At 34.4% G+C, this 17,345-nt stretch overlaps 1 protein-coding gene across 3 annotated transcripts in view; it reads left to right on the forward strand.

Annotated features, from left to right (window-relative positions):
- LOC143256232 (transmembrane protein 248-like) overlaps positions 1 to 14,018 on the forward strand; it is a 38,870-nt gene extending 24,852 nt beyond the window's left edge. For 2 of the 3 annotated variants that reach the window (XM_076513151.1, XM_076513150.1), the window contains 3 exons: positions 1,623 to 1,782; positions 2,010 to 2,141; positions 13,910 to 14,018. In XM_076513151.1, the coding sequence (XP_076369266.1) occupies positions 1,623 to 1,782; positions 2,010 to 2,141; positions 13,910 to 13,996 (379 nt within the window). In that variant the 3' untranslated portion in view covers positions 13,997 to 14,018. Of the gene's footprint in view, positions 1 to 1,622; positions 1,783 to 2,009; positions 2,142 to 7,170; positions 9,629 to 13,909 lie in introns of those variants that run through there. The other variant, XM_076513152.1, reaches the window with a different exon arrangement.
- Positions 14,019 to 17,345: the final 3,327 nt, after the last annotated feature.

Genomic DNA, 17,345 nt, shown 5'->3' on the forward strand with positions numbered 1-17,345 from the left:
AGACTGAATATGAGTGTTCATAACTGCAGACAGGATGAGTTATATTTCCTCAGGTTGAGTAAGACATACATAATCCTGTCATTATAAGCTTGTGATGTTATCTTTCAAACTTCTTCAGATTGAGGAGAAAGTTTGTCTGCTTTGTTGCTTATTTTGTTCATCATGATTCTGGTGTTTTAGAATGTTTCACTCAGTAGCTACTATATCTAAAATTGATCCAATTGCCCTGTCCACCAACATGGAATAAGGAGACAAAGACTCCTTAATTGCAGTTTGGAGTAGTGAAACCTTGGCTATCTGGTTGGGGCTCACTTATAGTGATAATCACTCATGTACTGTTTCCATCCTTAATGCAAGAACTGTGATCCAGGTGAAGAGCATACTTGTTGTGGATGCTGTGTGGTTCCCCCCACTCTTATCGTGGTACACTCTTGATCTATGAAAATGGTTTCTATGTGAGATCATGCCCTCATTGGATCCTCTACCTTTTTAGTGTAGGATTCTAGCTACAGCATCAGTGGATGGTAAGTATGTTTTGGAAGTTAACAAATTGAAATGTATTTCCAATAATAATTTCCTCTGGCGAGTTTCTCCCATTCTTCCTTCCCACTAAGAGCTGGTGTTAGTCACCGAGATGGTGGTTACTTTATCTGAGTAAGGTACTTATATACGGTACCGTAATAGGAAGTGCACTGATATAGGTAGAGAGATTTACAAATTAGATATTGCTAAGGGTATTTGAATGGGGTACAAAAGACTGGGACATGTAAGACCCATGCATAGACAGGCAAAGCCAATACTGGGGAATAACTGTAGTGTCACCGGAGGTAACTGTTATTGGAAACACATTTTTAATTTAGGGAAAAAGTTAACTTCCAGTGCTACCTGTATGCATATTTGTAGAGAAGGTTATAAAGTGTTGGATAAGTGAGAATTTTGTGTTACTTGCAGTAATTTTATGACAAATGACATTATAACATAACATAAGACCAGTGACATCTACATCCACTAAAAAATTATAAAGTAATCTTACAAATGATGTTAAAATTTTCTTACTAAAATAAAAATCTGAATTTAATTATACCCTGATAATGAGTAAATTGAGGTCATGACCTTTGCTTAAAAATCAATTTTCTGATATTGTGATTTATTGAACACTTATTGTTACACGTGTATTTTGAATTATTAACCGAAAGTTTCATTTGGACAAGATTGTGACATTACATTTAGTAGGACAGATTACATTTCATCTGAAACTGGTATGATTGTGACATTACATTTAGTAGGACAGACTACATTTCATCTGAAACTGGCATGATTGTGACATTACATTTAGTAGGACAGACTACATTTCATCTGAAACTGGCATGATTGTGACATAACATTTAGTAGGACAGATTACATTTCATCTGAAACAAACATATATATATTTAACCAAAATTAATTTCTCAGAATTATTTCACATGCAAGGACATTTAAATTGCATATAATGTTCTAAATAATCCTGTGTGTGTTATCATGAGGTAGTTTTTTAAAAAATGAAATGGATTTGAATCAATATCTTGAAATTAAATGTTTTTTAATTAGACTACCGTATAATGTTTTTTCTTTTTTTTGCACAGCCATCCACCCACTTGTCGGCCTTCACCTTTTGCTGTTTCCATTCCATTGTTACTACTACGTTCAGAGGATACGGAACTTGGATTAGTCTCTTGTTCGCGTGGAACACGAATTGTTTTACAATATATCGAGGATCCAAAATTAACTGTTATGTTATCTTATGTCAGTATCAGTACTCTTTTATTGATTTACTGTTAGAAATGTTAATTACCTTTCACCCAACTAACCATTCTGTGAAGCATCCTTAGAAAGCATGTTTTGTAAGAATATGCTAAATTCCAAGTCAAACAATTTTGTATGTGTAGAAAAAAATTACATAAACAGTTTGTGTGTTTGTTAGCATGCTTCATACAGTTATGCATGAATACTGTTCTTTTGTTCTTCTTTAGATGGACCGATCGATGGTGAACCTTCATTTGATGCATACTAGCTATTTTCTCTTTTTCATGGTTATGACTTTGTTATGTTGTGGTATAATTAGAGGGCGCTATCGTAGTATGAAGTCTCACACTTCAGAAAAGGTAAGTGAAATCTTTTCCTTTTTGTATATATGTTCTAATATGTAACTTATTTTTCTGTTTCTCCTTTCTTTAGATTCTCTTTTTGAACTGGGTATCAAATCTTTCTGTTAATACTGTCGTTTCAGTGATTTATCAGTTAGGTAAATTCTGTAAATAGCAGAAGATTCGAGCAAGAATGAAGGATAACATTTTGTATTTGACAATTTGGCTGTGACAAACCAAAATGAATCAACAAACAAATAGAAGACACAGCATGAATACTTGTACAGACAGTCTATTCTACTGGACTATGTTATATTGTACACTTATTTCTGTTCAACTAAACATGGTTGTCTTTAGGTATGTTCTTCGATCTGCAGTATACTAGTAGAACTGTTAAAAGAAAGCATGTCTGAATCCTACAGGTAAACTTAATTTCTTTGACCAGTTGAAGCCTCACCTCATGACCTTTACTCTCTTACAGCATTTACATTTACTCAACACCAGCTGGGGCCAGCAAAAGCTATTACAGTGTTATTTCTTTCAAACCAGGTGTTATAGGCTACCGAAATATCATATTGGGGAAAATAGACTGCATATGATAAAAGAATAAAGAAGTAAAACAACCAGAATGAGGTAGCTATAAAGCCTATCTAGACCACATTCTGTTACTAGTACAGCTTGGAAACTTAATAATCAGAAAACTTCCTTAAGTTTAACACAGGTATAAAACATTATATTCCTGTGCATCACTTGTACATTTGTAAAATATATGCTTGTTCCATTGCAATGCTTGCAAATCTTTAATTTTTTTTTATGAACAAAAATCAGTGGTAAATCTATGGATTTGCAATGCTAAAATCAGAGATTTGATTTTCCTTGGTGGACTCGGCAGACAGCCCAATGTGGCTTTGCTATAAGGAAACACACATGGAACAAAAGTAATCCACTTTGTCTCTTAAACTAACATTTTGGAACATTCACAGTCTAGTCTGTTTGTCAGTAACCACAAATAACACACCTTGAAACTATAAGTAACAACAGTTCCAGTCACACAAACACCTGATATGTTTTCGTACTGATTATCCTCGTGCCTTTCTTGAGGTTAAAAATTTGCTACAGTTGAAGGTAGCTTAGTCTTTTTTATGTAGGCTTACTGCGAGGGCTGTAAATCTACAAAAATAAACTTTAAGAAACTGATACTGGAATTCTACACATTTTAATGTATTCTGCGAAGACTGCAGCTAAGAAAAGGTAATGAATTTGATCAAATATTTTAAATTAAAAATTACAAGTTTTTGTGATATTAGACAACAAAAGATTCACTGTTATACACTGCATTGGATTTCTCTGTGTTGTATCCCACATAAAATACAGTTTACCTTCAAGAATATAATCCACTAAAACAATTTGGATTTTGTAATGATATAAACTGTTTATTATTATGAAAATCTTCTGGATGTGCAGTGTATCAGAATCCTGAATGTTCAACTTGTTTGTTTAATTGAAATATGCATTAAAAATGAATGATACAGGGCCTTGCTATAATGTGCAGGAAGGTGCTAGCTGCTTACATATAATATACAGGAAGGAGCTAGCTGCTTACATATAATATACAGGAAGGTGGTGGCTGCTCACATATAATATACAGGAAGGAGCTAGCTGCTTACATATAATATACAGGAAGGTGGTGGCTGCTCACATATAATATACAGGAAGGAGCTAGCTGCTCACATATAATATACAGGAAGGTGGTGGCTGCTCACATATAATATACAGGAAGGTGGTGGCTGCTCACATATAATATACAGGAAGGTGGTGGCTGCTCACATATAATATACAGGAAGGTGGTGACTGCTCACATATAATATACAGGAAGGTGCTGGTTGCATGCTGTTGTTGTGATGGCTATGTAGAATAGTTGTGAGAAACTCATATAATATACAGGAAGGAGCTAGCTGCTTACATATAATATACAGGAAGGTGGTGGCTGCTCACATATAATATACAGGAAGGAGCTAGCTGCTCACATATAATATACAGGAAGGTGGTGGCTGCTCACATATAATATACAGGAAGGTGGTGGCTGCTCACATATAATATACAGGAAGGTGGTGGCTGCTCACATATAATATACAGGAAGGTGCTGGTTGCATGCTGTTGTTGTGATGGCTATGTAGAATAGTTGTGAGAAACTCATATAATACACAGGAAGGTGCTGGTTGCATGCTGTTGTTGTGATGGCTATGTAGAATAGTTGTGAGAAACTCATATAATACACAGGAAGGTGCTGGTTGCATGCTGTTGTTGTGATGGCTATGTAGAATAGTTGTGAGAAACTCATATAATACACAGGAAGGTGCTGGTTGCATGCTGTTGTTGTGATGGCTATGTAGAATAGTTGTGAGAAACTCATATAATACACAGGAAGGAGCTGGCTGCATGCTGTTGTTGTGACGGCTATGTAGAATAGTTGTGAGAAACTCATATAATATACAGGAAGGTGCTGGTTGCATGCTGTTGTTGTGACGGCTATGTAGAATAGTTGTGAGGAACTCATATAATATACAGGAAGGTGCTGGTTGCATGCTGTTGTTGTGACAGCTATGTAGAATAGTTGTGAGAAACTCATATAATATACAGGAAGGTGCTGGTTGCATGCTGTTGTTGTGATGGCTATGTAGAATAGTTGTGAGAAACTCATATAATACACAGGAAGGTGCTGGTTGCATGCTGTTGTTGTGACGGCTATGTAGAATAGTTGTGAGAAACTCATATAATATACAGGAAGGTGCTGGTTGCATGCTGTTGTTGTGATGGCTATGTAGAATAGTTGTGAGGAACTCATATAATACACAGGAAGGTGCTGGTTGCATGCTGTTGTTGTGATGGCTATGTAGAATAGTTGTGAGAAACTCATATAATACACAGGAAGGTGCTGGTTGCATGCTGTTGTTGTGACGGCTATGTAGAATAGTTGTGAGAAACTCATATAATATACAGGAAGGAGCTGGCTGCATGCTGTTGTTGTGATCTGACTATGTAGAATAGTTGTGAGAAACTCATATAATATACAGGAAGGTGCTGGTTGCATGCTGTTGTTGTGACTGCTATGTAGAATAGTTGTGAGAAACCCATATAATACACAGGAAGGTGCTGGTTGCATGCTGTTGTTGTGACGGCTATGTAGAATAGTTGTGAGAAACTCATATAATATACAGGAAGGTGCTGGTTGCATGCTGTTGTTGTGACGGCTATGTAGAATAGTTGTGAGGAACTCATATAATATACAGGAAGGTGCTGGTTGCATGCTGTTGTTGTGACGGCTATGTAGAATAGTTGTGAGAAACTCATATAATACACAGGAAGGTGCTGGTTGCATGCTGTTGTTGTGACGGCTATGTAGAATAGTTGTGAGAAACTCATATAATATACAGGAAGGTGCTGGTTGCATGCTGTTGTTGTGACGGCTATGTAGAATAGTTGTGAGAAACTCTAAGCAACATTAGATGAAACTACAGATTCTTTTATATACATAACCATCAACCTTACATGCAGGCACATCACAAGGTTTTACTCATTCATTTAATTAAAGTGTGTTATTATGGCATCAAAACATAGATAATTATCCATATTTTAATTAAGTTCTTAATTTTACAAAGCAATATTTTAAAAAATATTGAAGTAGGTTTAATCTTTCCATAAAATAATAAAATATAGTAATAATCTCAAAAGTAAGGACTTATGTTTCACCGACTCATAACTGTTACCTTTCTTTTTGCTTTACATAATAATTTATTATTTTTCCTAATGAGATCTTTTTCAACAGCATATTTCAGTTCTTTGTTCTAATTATACCTCATATATATCATGAATTGGAGAAATAAAAGTGCTTCAGGAGTTTTTGTAACCCTAAATTTAAAATAATTTCAAAAGTTTGGGTAAATTTCACCCTTGAAAAAAAAACAGCTGAGAAGGTGAGAAAATTGGTAAATTTTAGCAAGCTGGCTACACGTAAAAGAATGTGATTTGTTTTATAAACAAATCCAGTTTTAATATCCCATACAAAGCATTTATTGACTCTTATATTATATAGATATTTGTTCATGAGAGATTATATGTTCACGTGTAGTTGAAGTAGGATTTATATTACAGTTTAGAAAAGGTGTAATGCTAATTAGGTGCATTTTAAAAACATATTTGATGTTTTCCAGAACTGGACCATGATGTGAGTAGTCTAATAGTTAGTTGAGCATATACTGATTCAAATAAATTTCATCTCAAATAAATTAAACTTGGAGAACACTTCAGAGGGTTCATAAGTAATGTAACAACCACAGCTGACATAAGATTGCAATGTGTAAAAACTAACTGTTTGGTGTTTCATAACTAGTGTGTTGCTTTATAAAAATATTGTTGAATTTAGGAAGGGTGTGTATCCACAAGTTACAAAATATTCATACACTTAGGTCATAAAGGTTTGTTTTGATTGGGTATTCAGACATTCCAATATTCCTTCTACTTATTGGCACTGGATAACAATATAATAGGATCAGTTTTGGGGATTTAAGACCATCCCAAAAAATATCTATGACGGTTTTGTTTCTTCCAGGTAGGCAAAGAATAGCATAACCTTGCATGTGTCCTTTGTAAAAATACACAGCATAACCAAGAAGTGACTGGAGAAATGAAGTGTCATTTTATACAACTGGTTAAGTTGCCAGGTGCTGTATCAGTGTTGAAACAACCACGAATAAAGTGTTGTTCTTGTACACTAGATGGATTATGTAAAGCATGCAGGGAAAGGTGGGCATGATCTGGGAATGGTATTCTTACAACAGAGCCTTTTGTAATAAAAAATATGCTTCAGAGCTGTGTTGTCAGGAAGCATGGTGATCAGATAGTGTGTGACAGGATGTAAAGATATGGATGTACTTGGTCTTTGTATGCTGTTGAAAAAAAGGTATATGTTACACTAATGAAGACATTATGTATTCACCTAAGATGTATCTTGACAATAATATTCATATGTGATGTTTGTTTATTTCAGGTTGTGTTAGATGCTTGAAGTAAGGCCTTCATATACAGATTGTTTCCAACAGGATGTATGAAAGAAGTCTAGAAAGACTAAATGATTAGAGACATGTTTAACCTTTTATTTACCAAGAACTGTTAACGTCAGCTTACAGGATGTATTAATATCACGAACATCAGAACTTTTTCTTTATGCCTCAGCAGTGGAGACTTCATTGTAGATAGGGCAGAACTGGAGACTTCACTGTAGATAGGGCAGAACTGATTTACTGTTTGTAATTTTGTGGGTGTTGGTTGTTAATTTGTGTGAGTCACTAATGATGTGTTGAAGCACTGATATGCTCGCTGCATGTGTCTGTGTTCAGGAGGGTAACCGGGCATTTATGTACGTACGTAACTAACTAGTAACATGAAAACTGACCACATTTAGCATTTTTCTTTTCTTTGTGTGATAACAAATACATACTTGGCACCTAGAAACTGTGCCTTTTGTTCTCTAGTTGGATGAATATTTATGCATTATTGTTAATACTTTGGAGAGATTTAATAACATTATACAGGATTGTAAGGATAAAGTATAGTTTTATATGTTTGGTTTGAAATGAAAGTACAGTTATTCATTGTTAATTATCTGAAGAACATTTGTCATTATCAAATAATTTGAAACTGAATAAGTTGTGGTTTTCTACATATTACTGTAATGTGAGTGAGGAAGACATGCAATTAGCAGGATATAATTACTGAAATGTGAGTGAGGAAGACATGCAATTAGCAGGATATAATTACTGAAATGTGAGTGAGGAAGACATGCAATTAGCAGGATATAATTACTGAAATGTGAGTGAGGAAGACATGCAATTAGCAGGATATAATTACTGAAATATGAGTGAGGAAGACATGCAATTAGCAGGATATAATTACTGAAATGTGAGGGAGGAAGACATGCAATTAGCAGGATATAATTACTGAAATGTGAGTGAGGAAGACATGCAATTAGCAGGATATAATTACTGAAATGTGAGTGAGGAAGACATGCAATTAGCAGGATATAATTACTGAAATGTGAGTGAGGAAGACATGCAATTAGCAGGATATAATTACTGAAGTATGAGTGAGGAAGACATGCAATTAGCAGGATATAATTACTGAAATGTGAGTGAGGAAGACATGCAATTAGCAGGATATAATTACTGAAGTATGAGTGAGGAAGACATGCAATTAGCAGGATATAATTACTGAAATGTGAGTGAGGAAGACATGCAATTAGCAGGATATAATTACTGAAATGTGAGTGAGGAAGACATGCAATTAGCAGGATATAATTACTGAAGTATGAGTGAGGGAAGACATGCAATTAGCAGGATATAATTACTGAAATGTGAGTGAGGAAGACATGCAATTAGCAGGATATAATTACTGAAGTATGCGTGAGGAAGACATGCAATTAGCAGGATATAATTACTGAAGTATGCGTGAGGAAGACATGCAATTAGCAGGATATAATTACTGAAATGTGAGTGAGGAAGACATACAATTAGCAGGATATAATTACTGAAATGTGAGTGAGGAAGACATGCAATTAGCAGGATATAATTACTGAAATGTGAGTGAGGAAGACATGCAATTAGCAGGATATAATTACTGAAATATGAGTGAGGAAGACATGCAATTAGCAGGATATAATTACTGAAATGTGAGGGAGGAAGACATGCAATTAGCAGGATATAATTACTGAAATGTGAGTGAGGAAGACATGCAATTAGCAGGATATAATTACTGAAATGTGAGTGAGGAAGACATGCAATTAGCAGGATATAATTACTGAAATGTGAGTGAGGAAGACATGCAATTAGCAGGATATAATTACTGAAGTATGAGTGAGGAAGACATGCAATTAGCAGGATATAATTACTGAAGTATGAGTGAGGAAGACATGCAATTAGCAGGATATAATTACTGAAATGTGAGTGAGGAAGACATGCAATTAGCAGGATATAATTACTGAAGTATGTGAGGAAGACATGCAATTAGCAGGATATAATTACTGAAGTATCGTGAGGAAGACATGCAATTAGCAGGATATAATTACTGAAATGTGAGTGAGGAAGACATACAATTAGCAGGATATAATTACTGAAATGTGAGTGAGGAAGACATGCAATTAGCAGGATATAATTACTGAAATGTGAGTGAGGTAGACATGCAATTAGCAGGATATAATTTTTCTTCAAAATTTATTTTAATTTTTCTAACGATAAGTTGCTAAGTTAACCCTAATTTATTTTGTTTCTGTTCCTTTAACTTGAATAATCTAGAAGTTTATCACCAGTTAAAGTACAAGCTTTTCTATCTCCAGTTGAAGTTATATTGAATAAAATTAGTTGTGTTTATGTTGTAAATTTGAACTTAAATGTTTGCAATCAGTTCTCTGAATGTTTTTCACTGTTCTTTAATTAAAGCAACTTGCAGACTGTGATTAGCAGACCTTGTATGGTAAAAATATGATCTGAAAACTGCACACAACCTTCTATAAATATAATACATGTTACTAACAATTAATTAAGGTAATATGTTAATTCCATACAGTGACACTATTTACAGTAGTAGTATTTTTTGTATGTGTATAAGGTAAAAACACAAATCCATCTTTTATTTATGTTTTATAAATATATTTTCATTTAACACAATATTACATGTTCCAGTATCTTTACTGTGTCTGTCTCAGGAACGGAGCTACAAAATATAGCATTGTAAACCTTCCTGTTTATCATTGGGCCTGGTATGGCCAAGTGGTTAAAGTTTTCGACTCGTAATCTGATGGCTGCGAGTATGAATCCCCGTCGCACCAAACATGCTTGCCCTTTCAGCCATAGAGGCATTATAATGTGATGATCAATCCCACTAAGGAGAAGCCCAAGAATTGGCAGTGAATGGTGATGACTTGCTGCCTACCACCTGGTCTAAAGTAGGGACAACTAGTGGAGATAGCCGTCATGTAGCTTTGAGTGAAATTCAAAAAAACAAACACACCTAACTTATGATTGAACTACATGGGGATGATATAAGGATGTTAGTAAAGACTGGTTGAACAGAAGAGTGAACTGCTATTTAACATTTTCTGTGTGACCACATACAGTTTTAATTTATGAAAGTAATTTAAATTTGACATATGTGTGTATTGAACCTGACACTATGCTGAAACTGCCCATGTAACATTTCTATAAATTTTATCACAGCTACCTTCTGAGATCTTGACGTATATAGGTACAGGATATGGACAAACCAATTGATTTTCATGATTGAACGTATAAGACTTTATCACCACAGTAAGGTTCTAGTACTGGGACTGTGTTAACTCATGATTCACTGGTACCATAATAATATGGGGCTTTCTGATGCCATGTTAATTCAGGTCTTTTTGGTTAACCCAGGGTTAACTCATGAGTGAACAAAGTTTTCCTTTAGACTAACTACAATGTTAAATTTTACCTGAATACATTCTAAGCAACAACTAGCACTGGGTCTTGGTTATCCAACACAGATATATTAATGTTGTGTATTGAACCAGTTCATGTGTAGTCTACATCGGTATTCAAATGCTACTTTTGAGTTTCTTGTATAGAAACATTTTATACAACTTACAGATAATTTGGAAAGAAGAAGTAATAACCTTACCATAATGCATTTTATATTTAACATAGCTTTTTAAACAAATACTTGAATATACACATTAACTAATATACATAATATGACACATCCACAAAGAGAAAACCTTGATTTAAACAGAACTCTAATGGTGAGTTCAGAGAGCATTCTAGTATTGATTCTTTTATGAGTGAAGAAATATAGCCAAGAACTTCTGATGTTATAACTGGACTGAAAATAATCTATGTTTTGGTTTTTTTTCATTGCCGGTCCATTGACAGACTCGTGTTTCAAACGGTCTTATGAATTTCCATAAGAATTTTTTCATGCACAATAAAAACATGCAATTTATATAAATTAAAAAACAAACAGAGCATAGTTATATGATCTGACAAGTTAAGGAGTAGCACAATAATATATGAAGAAAGAAAACAGTGTAGTTATGTGTCAACCACTCAGTGTATGATATATTCTGTGCCAACCAGACCTTTCACTCAAACCATGTCTCATCAAATGTATATAGTATTGGTAGAGATATTATTTATATTATCGGTTTACTTATCACTTTTGGAACTTTAATCAATTAATTACTGTCAGAATTCTCTACCATTTCTTTTGGCCCACAATAAAACAAATACAAATTCGTTAGGAACGTTTATTCAATATTTTTATGTTTTGTCTAGATATGGGATGAATTCGGGAAATACTGTTTTTTACTGGGACTGACCATTAAAACTCTCCTTAAAACTAAAATATAAGGTACTTTTATTTCTCCAAGTAGGTAAAATGCATGTATGGTGTTGACATCTAGCCTTGAAGCTAGGTATTATTGAGAACGAATTACCTCGTCCGTGGCACTGTGTTACCGATCGGCTTGGACGAGTTATCTCGTCTACTGCACTGAACAGGTTAACCAGTGTAATCTGCTATTTGTTTGTAGTTAAGCACAAAGCTACACAATGGGTTATCTGTGTTCTGCCCACTACGGGTATCGAAAATCGAATTTTAGGCATACTGGTGAACAGAAATCTTATAGATCTATATAAATATAATAGAACTGTCTGTTGTAGGCCCACGTAACTACTTATCTATATAAATATAACAGAACTATTTCGCCCCATGTTGATGGGTTTTTACCAAATTTTGCATGAATTTTTGTCTGACTTGTGCATAGATGCATGCGAACTTGCGGTTTCACTTTTTGTGTTTTTCACTTTTATGGGCGTTTTTCACAATTACATATAAGGGGAGCAAATTTTAATTCCTAAGATAACCGTTTGTTAATCGTGAATTTACGTAACGTCCGTCCAGCTGGTATACTCTACTGTTAATCGTGAATTTACGTAACTTCCGTCCAGCTGGTATACTCTATAAAGTTTCTTCCAGCACCCGTTCAGGGCGTGTCCAAACTTTATGTGTAATAAATACTTGATTTTAATTTATAACACAGCTAGTAACGTTTCAGATGTTTCGTAGTATTCCAGCTATCCGGTTTAAACCTGTTATAATAATGTTAACATGTGTTGAAATATATTTAAGATATCAATAAATAAATATACCAAGCTATATGTATTATAAAAACTTTTAATAAGCAGCAATATCTTTACTAGCATTTATATATTAACAGTCAAGTAACACTCGTCACGTTGTATTTTTCCTAACGTTACATAATAACTGAAGAGTACATATAACATAACCTGTCTAAAAAGTTGTTTTCTTTAAAGTTAAAACATAAATACGTTATAATACCGAAGTTTGAAACCCTTAATCCCTCAAGTACGTAAATATAATTTCCTGGTTTTAATAACTGCTCGTATCGAAATTTTATGATGACGTCTAACCTTCCCCCCTGTCTGGGGCTACGTATTTCGAGAGTTGGTTTTCCACCCGTGCTGACGCTACGAACCGTAACTTTGTGGTTACGTAGGTTACCAATGAAGCCTTGGAACTTGGAATTTCTGATAGGACGAACGTTAGATGGATGCAGGGAAATGAAATATCGAAAAGTATAAAAAACAAACTGCCAGTTTTATTATATTGGTGAGTTACTCTATCGGGTTTAGAAGACACACGACCCCGTGAGAAACTCCGAAAAAGGAACCGCCCAACAGAGAGCGGCAATCGTACAATAGCAGCTACACGTTTTCGTCTGGTAACGTTCTTGTTCAAAATGGCTTTACCAACTGGAATGTCTGTAAAAAATAGAGGTTCCTTTACATCGAATAACTAGCAAAAGAAACTCTCTACCTGTCTGATTTAACTAGTTTATTTTATCATACTGGTGGGTAAAGTCATTTTGGGTGTTAGAACTTTAATTAAAATAAAGTACAGAACAACGTTTCGACCCTCTTCAGGTGAGTACCTATACCAGAGGTATTGATAACACTCGATACTTCCAAGATCCATCAGCTACTTAACGCTATTTGATATTTTAATAAGTTCAGCAACGATAACTTCACAAGTCTATCATGGTAATGATAAAGTGAAACGGTGAAGACAGTGACAGTGTTCAGAAAACTTAATGACAGTGACTCTTCAGAAAACTTAATGATAGTGAGAGTGTTCAGAAAACTTAATGACAGTGACTGTGACTCTTAAGAACACTTAATGACTATGACTGACTCTTAAGACAACTTAATGAGTGTGACTTAAGAAAATTTAATGACAGTGACTCTTAAGAACACTTAATGGCAGTGACTTCAGAAAACTTAATAACAGTGACTCTTAAGAAAACTTAATAGCAGTGACTTCAGAAAACTTAATGACAGTGACTCTTAAGAAAACTTAATGACTGTGACTCTTCAGAAAACTTAATTTCACTGCTACAATTGAAAGGTTGCACGGTGATTTTAAACATGATGTAAATTCATTCTAATCACGATTACACATAGTATGTACACTAAATAATATAAAGGTTTAAATAATATATGTTCAATTAAAACAATTTTCTTTCTGATTGGTCGAACTTATATACGTACTTAATGTGTAACTTATAAAAGTTATACCAATTTGTAAGCTATAATTTCTGCTGTGCACATTGGTGTATAGAAGACATTAATAGTTAAAAGTAAAAAGACTATAACACCAAAATGTTGTTTTCATTTATTTAGACACCCAATATTTCGCTTTTCCACTTTCTCGAGAACATTCCACTGAAACCGAAACTGACAGAAGAAAGCTTGGAATGGTTTAAATAATAAATTATATTTGAATCTATAACGTGTATTTGTACTGTGTGTTTCTTATATATTAAATAGTAAAACTTATTTTTGAAAGAAAAATATTATTAAAATAACTAATTGTTACCTATAGTAAACAAAAGTTACACAGTAAAATAATAAGAAATTAGGGTAATAATAAAATTAGAAGCGCCATCCACGGATGAATAAAGACAAAGAAATGCGTCTACAGTTTAATTGAGTGATTAATTAATTAAAAACAACATTTATAAAGTGTTATAAGGCCATTTATTTTGAATGCTAATATATCCTTTAAATTTATTTTTACAACAATAAATCAAAGCGTACAAAACACGTAGCAAAATATTTTTGTTTTTGCGATTATAGGTAATTATGGTTTAATACTATAAAGTTAATTTTTTTTTTTTTTTTTTAGTATTTTAGTCTGTGGGTTTTACATTGATATACATCCGGGATATATCTGTGGTAATTCGAAAAATAAAAGTAAATATTCACCCAATTCTCCTGTTAAACTTTCATCTTTTGCATCAGCCAAAGCGTTCAGTTCTTCATCATTTAGTGTGTTTAGATCTATGTCATCATCCACAGCAGACGATTCTACGTTCGGAAATTCAAGTCGTTCGTCGGTTCCGTAGGCCTTGGAACATTTACCAAAGATAGGGCCAACAAACATGCAGTGATGGGGTGAGGGAAGCGCTTCTATACCATCTTATAAGAGTTCTTACAGTGGATAGAATGGATTTGTTGAAGTGGGCAAAGGCGAAATTAGTCGTGTTAATATGGAGAATGAACAAGAAATTAATCTGTTTTATCGTCATGTGGTCGAAATTTCACGTTCTTAATAATCATTGTGAACATAGCTTTTCTGTGGAAATTACGAGTTTCTCTTCGTTGCGCAAAAGCTTACGAAGCGTAGTTTTCATTGGTTAACAACTTCATTAAACTGATCTTGTTTTCGATACCTATTATTCTGTGTCATTCATATAGAGTTACACCTTCTGTCTGCCTGAGGTTAAATATAATCTAGAGTAGCACCTCTTGTCTTATTGTGGTAAATAACAACCTAGAGTAGTATCTCTTGTCTTCTTGCGGTAAATATAACATAAAGTAGCAACTTCGTCTTATTGTGGTAAATATAGCACTTTGGTAAGTCTGATATTAATAAGTGTCAGACACTTCAATGCGGCAATATTAAAATGATTTCACATCAAGGCAGAGAAACCATTTTGTAAATAATAATAATAATAATAATACCTGTATTCCACGAAACATATCATTCATTACACATCAGCTTATACCACAAATCTGAAATACAGAGTAACCAAACCCTCACCCCTTGTTAACAACTTCGAATCTAGAAAAACAACACACAGATGAAAAACAAAGACTATATTGCCAAAGAACCTGAACCCTCACTGGGTCTGGAAATTCCGTTGGCCATCGTTATCATTGGTTCAAGACACTAAAGGTGGTATTAATCCCTAACAGAGTCCTCCAGAGAGACTATCACCTGTGTTGCGTGTTATAATTTATTTCGGACGAGTCTCCGATTCATTATATTACGTAAGTTAACGTATTACTGTTTCAAATTATCTGGAATTTGAGTTTGGTAGCTAATTGACTGTTAATATGTATCACATTTATGCTATTTGCCAACAAGTTTGATTCAGACAGTTTCTTTTTTCAACACAAACATATTTTAATATAAAAACGAAAAAACAATATAATTTATAATAACGAGTATTACTAATAGTTATTACACATGATGATTCATATACAACAATTCACAAACTTTCAGATAATATTGAGTGTTGTATCTAGTCTGAAATTTAATATTTTACCGATAATCCAAATCCATGACGAGCAAATTAGTTCTGAGTGGATACTGTTACGCCTTTTCTAAGCTGACATTGTCTTTTTCTTGGCTAGCCTCACGCTGGGTACAAGCTGACTCCTTCCAGTAAAGATATTTAATGTCCTCGTAGAAATGTTGTCGTCCGAAGTTATTCACTGAAGTTGAACGGTCTGTAATGCTCAGCCCCCCGCTAGTCCAGCGATATGTCTATGGATTTACAACGCGAAAATCAGGTGTTCGATTTCCCTCAGTGGCCTCAGCAGATAGCCCGATGTGGCTTTACTATAAAAAAACACACACTGTAACGTTCGAAGTCTATAAATGTTCCTGGTCCAATTCTGTAATTTTCCGATTAATACATGTTAACAACAATTATAGCTTCTTAGGCCCGAAATACACTGACTATATCTGTTCAGTAATATTCTCCTTCTAGTTATTTTTATACGAATCACGCGAGTTTCTCGAAGTTTTAACAAGATTCGAAGACTCGCTAACATTTTCGTAAAAAAAATATTGTTGATGTTTACTTCCAGGAATATTCTACAACTTATGCAATACACATCAAACAATACACACCAAACCTAAACAAACATAGGTATCAAAATAAATGTATAACGGTAAGTCTGTTACACCTGCCAAACGATAAGAATTATTTTCCGAAGTTCATAGACTTCCTAATTACCTTGTTTGTCGTTTCCTCCACTGCCTCACTCTCTAGATGATATACACTGTTGGCCAAAATCTTAAGGCCAATGAACATAAAGAAAATATGTGCATTTTGCGTTGTTAGACACGATCACAATTTAAGTAGAGCTTCGAAATATAAAAATAAGAAAAGGGAAAATAAAAATAAAAAACTTACAGCATTAAATAGGGAAAATGTGAACAATATGAAATTAGCCTAAATACCAGTTAGCCAAAAGTTTAAGACCATATTGAAACTAAGCGTTAATCGGTAAGCACTTAACGAAATTTAGTCATTTGTGTTCAAGCATTAGCTTGATTAGCACTAACATCTCCTATGTTAAATTGAGTAAAAACATGGCAAAAGCTAAAAAATTGACAGAGTTTGAACGTGGCAGAATTGTCGAACTGCAAAAGCAAGGTCTCTCTCAACGTGCCATCGCTGGTGAGATTGGGCGTAGTAAAACTGCTGTTGCAAATTTCTTAAAGGACCCTGAAGGATACGGAATGAGAATTTCAAGTGGTCGGCCCAAGAAATTTCGCTGGCGTTGAGCAGGATGATTCGACGGGTTGTCCGGCAAGACACCACCGATCGTCGAACTAGATTTAGGCCCTTAAAGACGCAGAATGCAGCTCAAGAACAATAAGACGGCATCTACGAAAGAAAGGCTTTAAAAACCGTAAACGTCTTCCACATCACGAAACAGCTCGGTTACACTTTGCTGAGAAGCACCAAACATGGGATGTAGAAAAGTGGAAGAAGACTGTGTTCTCTGATGAGAAAAAAAATTTCACCTGGATGGTTCA

This window comes from Tachypleus tridentatus, chromosome 7 (genome assembly GCF_004210375.1).
Source record: "Tachypleus tridentatus isolate NWPU-2018 chromosome 7, ASM421037v1, whole genome shotgun sequence".
NCBI lineage: Eukaryota > Metazoa > Arthropoda > Merostomata > Xiphosura > Limulidae > Tachypleus > Tachypleus tridentatus.